The 6350-nt window shown below is 30.5% G+C and overlaps 2 protein-coding genes across 2 annotated transcripts; both read right to left on the reverse strand.

Annotated features, from left to right (window-relative positions):
- Nucleotides 1–2051: 2051 nt before the first annotated feature.
- On the reverse strand, nucleotides 2052–3318 carry LOC106447714. Its single transcript, XM_048737606.1, has one exon. It carries the CDS (start codon nucleotides 2936–2938, stop codon nucleotides 2576–2578), a length of 363 nt encoding a protein of 120 aa, XP_048593563.1. The 5' UTR covers nucleotides 2939–3318; the 3' UTR covers nucleotides 2052–2575.
- Nucleotides 3319–3842: 524 nt separating this feature from the next.
- On the reverse strand, nucleotides 3843–4638 carry LOC125577002 (the record flags this gene model as incomplete). Its single annotated transcript, XM_048737607.1, has 1 exon — nucleotides 3843–4638. A coding segment is annotated over one exon (345 nt), but the record flags the coding sequence as incomplete, so codon positions are not given.
- Nucleotides 4639–6350: the final 1712 nt, after the last annotated feature.

A 6350-nucleotide genomic window follows, 5' to 3' on the forward strand; every position in this document is an offset into this window, starting at 1 on the left:
TCAAAAGTAAAATAAAGCTGAAACCAATGAGACAAACCACATTAAAAACAAATAATTAGTGGGCTTTTTAAGTCATGACAAAACTAATCAGACAAGTTTATAATCTTACCGTTTTTGTTATGCTTCAATACATTTGTTTTCAAATAATCTTCTGTCTAAGCCAAATAGCTATCTCTCTCTCTCTCTCTCTCTCTCTCTCCCTCTCTCTCTCTCTCTCCCTCTCTCTCTCTATCTCTCTCTCTCTCTCACTCTCTCTTTCTCCCTCTTGAAACCATGAGCATGCAGTCTTCCAATTTCTAGAGTCTTGATGGTATTTTGGTTTTCTATATGGTTAGACGCTAAACAACTTTTTATTAAGCCAAAGAAATTAAAATTTTAGGAGAGATAACATGATAACTAGTTTTTATAATAAGCTTGTGAGTAGAATTGTGTTGAAATTAACAATTTAAACGGGCTAACTATATTGATTTGTTTAGGTGGTGACTTCTTTAACAGAGAAAATATCATTTAGAAACAATTTAGTCATTAAAACACATATAACAAAATCAAATATTGTTTCTATATAATTATGCTTCTTCTGATTTAGATAGTAAATGCACAAGTCAACAACTTTTTATTAAGCCAAAGATATTAATTATTTAGGAGAGTTAACATGATAACCAATTTCTATATTAAGCTTGTGGGTAGAATTGAGTTGAAAATAATAATTTAAACGGGCTAACTATATTGGCTTGTTTAGGTGGTGACTTCTTTAACAGAGAAAAACATCATTTAGAAACAATTTAGTCATTAAAACACATATAACAAAATCAAATATTGTTTCTATATAATTATGCTTCTTCTGATTTAGATAGTAAATGCACAAGTCAATATAGAGATAGACATGTTCCAAGACAAGTCTTGAGTGTTTGCAAATGAATTATTACAATGCATATGTTTCACGAAGAAAGTAGTTTGGAGTTTTCATACATTTTAATAATAAAAATAATGTTTGCATCGTAGAATTTGCTAAAATGTTTAAATACCTTGAAAAATAAAAACGACATAGCTATTACCACCATAAAGAAAAAAACATGTTTAATAGACATTATGAGATAAGGAAAAAAGATTTCTCCAAATATATGAGTCTTTATCGAGTTTGTGTTTTGATTGATGAGCAGATAGTATAATCCTTTGACTATTTATATTGAATGGAAAGAAGGTTAAGAAACATCATTTGATTTTTTTACTAAATTTAATTACCTGTTTTCAAAAGTAAAATAAAGCTGAAACCAATGAGACAAACCACATTAAAAACAAATAATTAGTGGGCTTTTTAAGTCATGACAAAACTAATCAGACAAGTTTTAATCTTACCGTTTTGTTATGCTTCAATACATTTGTTTTCAAATAATCTTCTGTCTAAGCCAAATAGCTATCTCTCTCCTCTCTCTCTATCTCTCTCTCTCTCTCTCTCTCTCTCTCTCTCTCTCTCTCTCTCTCTCTCTCTCTCTCTCTCTCTCTCTCTCTCTCTCTCTCTCTCTCTCTCTCCCTCTCTGTCTCTCTCTCCCTCTCTCTCTCTATCTCTCTCTCTCTCACTCTCTCTTTCTCCCTCTTGAAACCATGAGCATGCAGTCTTCCAATTTCTAGAGTCTTGATGGTATTTTGGTTTTCTATATGGTTAGACGCTAAACAACTTTTTATTAAGCCAAAAAAATTAAAATTTTAGGAGAGCTAACATGATAACTAGTTTTTATAATAAGCTTGTGAGTAGAATTGTGTTGAAATTAACAATTTAAACGGGCTAACTATATTGATTTGTTTAGGTGGTGACTTCTTTAACAGAGAAAAATATCATTTAGAAACAATTTAGTCATTAAAACACATATAATGAAATCAAAGATTTTTTTCTAAATAACTATGCTTCTTCTGATTTAGATAGTAAATGCACAAATCAATATAGAGATGGATATGTTCCAAGACAAGTCTTGAGTATTCACAAGTGAATTTTTATAGTGCATATGTTTCTCTATGTTTCACGAAGAAGGTAGTTTTGAGTTTTCAATCATTTTAATAATAAAAATAATCATACTTTAATATATAATATACATTTGATAAATTTATATATGTAGATACAGAAGTTGTAAAGTTACATTAAAACACACAAAAAATGATATTTTTATGAAACAAAAAAAAAACAGAAAAAGATGGGAAACTTATACAACTTGTATAGAAGTTATGAATAAACTTCTTTCAGATTATTGTAATATGAAACTCGGATCTTAAATCAATCATTCTCCTCTATTCTTCTTTATATTTATTTTGTAGATGCAACCCATGAACTTTCTAAATATTAAATTGTATAGTTTAGTTTGTAGTATAATTTAAGTATGTTTTATAAGTAAGATTAGTTTAGAATCTTCACAGTCATGAACCGCATGGTTAATATAAAAGGAAATGCAGGAATATTTTTATTTCTAAAATGCTGTTTATATAATCGTATTTTTGGAGGATAACATTGTAGTATTTAGCTAAAATGTTAAAATACCTTGAAAAATAAAAACAACATAGCTATTACTTCTACTAATGTAAAACCCTATTTTGTGGTAGGAGGAGCTGCGTTAGCAATTCTTGAACATTGTTCTTTGAGAGGAAATAGTGGGTTGAATGGAAGTTTCGGTAAGCAATTGGCTTCGGCTTCCAAAAATGCTTTGCAACAGGAAGGACCTATATGTCCGAATTGTCCTGTGAGTATGGATGTGTAAATCTCTATAATGCATCCTGGAATATCCATCACTGAAGACCAACATTTTGCTACATCAGGTAGTCCGGGAATACCGGGACTTGGTTGAAATGGGAGTGGAAAAGGAAAAGGGATGGGAAACTGGGGTAGTTGAGCATTGGCAGAGACTACAACACAGACAAACACCATAAAGAAAAAAACATGTTTAATAGACATTATGAGATAAGGAAAAAAGAAAAAAAAAAGATTTCTCCAAATATATGAGTCTTTATCGAGATTGTGTTTTGATTGATGAGCAGATAGTACAATCCTTTGACTATTTATATGGAATGGAAAGAAGCTTAAGAAACATCTTTTGACTTTTACACTAAATTTAATTACCTGTTTTCAAAAGTAAAACAAAGCTGAAACCGATGAGATAAACAACATTAATAACAAATAACTAGTGGGCTTTTTAAGTCATGACAAAACTGATCAGACAGGTTTATAGTCTTACTGTTTTTGTTATGCTTCAATACTATTGTTTTCAAATAATCTCCCGTCTAAGACAAATAGCTATCTCTCTCTATCTCCCTCTCTCTCTCTCCCTCTTAAAACCATGGGCATCAAATCTTTCAATTTCTAGAGTCTTGATGGTACTTTGGTTTTCGATATGGTTAGATGCTAAACAACTTTTTATTAAGCCAAAGAAATTATTTTTTTAGGAGAGATAACATGATAATTAGTTTTTATAATAAGCTTATGAGAAGAATTGTGTTGAAATTAACAATTTAAACGGGTTAACTATATTGGCCTGTTTACGTTGTGACTTCTTTAACAGAGAAAAACATCATTTAGAACGAATTTAGTCATTAAACAAACATATAATGAAATCAAAGATTTTTTTCTATTAACAATGCTTCTTCTGATTTAGATAGTAAATGCACAAGTCAATATAGAGATGGACATGTTCCAAGATAAGTCTTGAGTATTCACAAGTGAATTCTTATAGTGCATATGTTTCTCTATGTTTCACGAAGAAGGTAGTTTTGAGTGCTCACACATTTTAATAATAAAAATAATCATACTTTAATATATAATATACATTTCATAAATTTATATATGTAGATACAGAAGTTGTTAAGTTACATTAAAGCGCACAAAAATGCTATTTTTATGAAACAAAAAAAAAACAGAAAAAGATGGGAAACTTATACAACTTGTATAAAAGTTATGAATAGACTTCTTTCAGATTATTGTAATATGAACCTCGGATCTTAAATCGATCATTCTCCTATATTCTTCTTTATATTTATTTTGTAGATGCAACCTATGAACTTTCCCAAATATTAAATTGTATAGTTTAGTTTGTAGTATAATTTAAGTATGTTTTATAATTAAGATTAGTTTAGAATCTTCACAGTCATAAACCGCATGGTTAATATAAAAGGAAATGCAGGAATATTTTTATTTCTAAAATGCTGTTTATATAATCGTATTTTTGGAGGATAACATCGTAGTATTTAGCTAAAATGTTAAAATACCTTGAAAAATAAAAACGACATAGCTATTACTTCTACTAATGTAAAACCCTATTTTGTGGTAGGAGGAGCTGCGTTAGCAATTCTTGAACATTGTTCTTTGAGAGGAAAAAGTGGGTTGAATGGAAGTTTCGGTAAGCAATTGGCTTCGGCTTCCAAAAATGCTTTGCAACAGTAAGGACCTATATGTCCGAATTGTCCTGTGAGTATGGATGTGTAAATCTCTATAATGCATCCTGGAATATCCATCACTGAAGACCAACATTTTGCTACATCAGGTAGTCCGGGAATACCGGGACTTGGTTGAAATGGGAGTGGAAAAGGAAATGGGATGGAAAACTGGGGTAGTTGAGCATTGGCAGAGACTACAACACAGAAACACACATAAAGAAAAAAAATGTTTAATAAACATTATGAGAAAAGGAAAAAAGAAGAAGAAAGATTTCTCCAAATATATGAGTCTTTATGGAGTTTGGGTTTTGATTGATGAGCAGATAGTACAATCCTTTGACTATTTATATGGAATGAAAAAGCTTAAGAAACATCTTTTGACTTTTATACTAAATTTAATTACCTGTTTTCAAACGTAAAACAAAGCTGAAACCGAAGAGACAAACAACATTTAAAAACAAATAACTAGTGGGCTTTTTACGTCATGACAAAAGTGATCAGACAAGTTATAGTCTTACCGTTTTTGTTATGCTTCAATACTATTGTTTCAAATAATCTACAGTCTCTATAGGACCTAAATCTCTCTCTCTCTCTCTCTTCTCTCTCTATCTCTCTCTCTTCTCTCTCTCTCTATCTCTCTCTCTCTCTCTCTCTCTCTCTCTATCCTCTCTTGAACAGGGGGCATGCAATCTTCCAATCTAGAGTCTTGATGGTATTTGGATTTCTATATGGTTAGACGCAAACAAACTTTTATTACGCCAAAGAAATTTTAATTTTTAGGAAGATAACATGATAATTAGTTTTTATAATAAGCTTGTAAGTAGAATTGTGTTGAAATTGGCAATTTAAACGCGTTAAATATATTGGTTTGTTTAGGTGGTTACTTCTTTCACAGAGAAAAACATCATTTAGAAACAATTTAGTCATTAAACACACATATAACATAATCAAAGATTTTTTCTACTAACTATGCTTCTTATGATTTAGATAGTAAATGTCCAAGTCAATATAGAGATGGACATGTTCCCAGACAAGCCTTGAGTATTCACAAGTGAATTCTTATAGTGCATATGTTTCTCTATGTTTCACAAAGAAGGTAGTTTTGAGTTTTCACACATTTTAAAAATAAAAATAATCATACTTTAATATATAATATACATTTCAAAAATTTATATATGTAGATACAGAAGTAGTAAAGTTACATTAAAACACACAAAAATGCTCATTTTATGAAACAAAAAAAAACAGAAAAAGATGGGAAACTTATACAACTTGTGTAAAATTATGAATAGACTTCTTTCAGATTATTGTAAAGTGAAACTCGGATCTTAAATTGATCATTCTCCTCTGTTCTTCTTTACATATATTTTGTAGATGCAACCCTTGTACTTTCCCAAATATTAAATTGTATAGTTTAGTTTGTAGTATAATTAAGTATGTTTTATAAGTAAGATTAGTTTAGAATCTTCACAGTCATGAACCGAATGGTTAATATAAAAGGAAATGCAGGAATATTTTTATTTCTAAAATGCTGTTTATATAATCGTATTTTTGGAGGATAACATCGTAGAATTTAGCTAAAATGTTAAAATACCTTGAAAATAAAAACGACATAGCTATTACTTCTACTAATGTAAAACTCTATTTTTTGGTAGGAGGAGCTGTGTTTGCCATAATTGAACATTGTTCTTTGAGAGGAAAAAGTGGGTTGAATGGAAGTTTCGGTAAGCAATTGGCTTCGGCTTCCAAAAATGCTTTGCAACAGGAAGGACCTATATGTCCGAATTTTCCTGTGAGTATGGACGTGTAAATCTCTAAATGCATCCTGGAAAATCCATCACTGAAGACCAACATTTTGCTACATCAGGTAGTCCGGGAATACCGGGACTTGGTTGGAATGGGAGTGGAAAAGGAAATGGGATGGGAAACTGGGGTAG

This window comes from Brassica napus, chromosome A8, assembly GCF_020379485.1.
Source record: "Brassica napus cultivar Da-Ae chromosome A8, Da-Ae, whole genome shotgun sequence".
NCBI lineage: Eukaryota > Viridiplantae > Streptophyta > Magnoliopsida > Brassicales > Brassicaceae > Brassica > Brassica napus.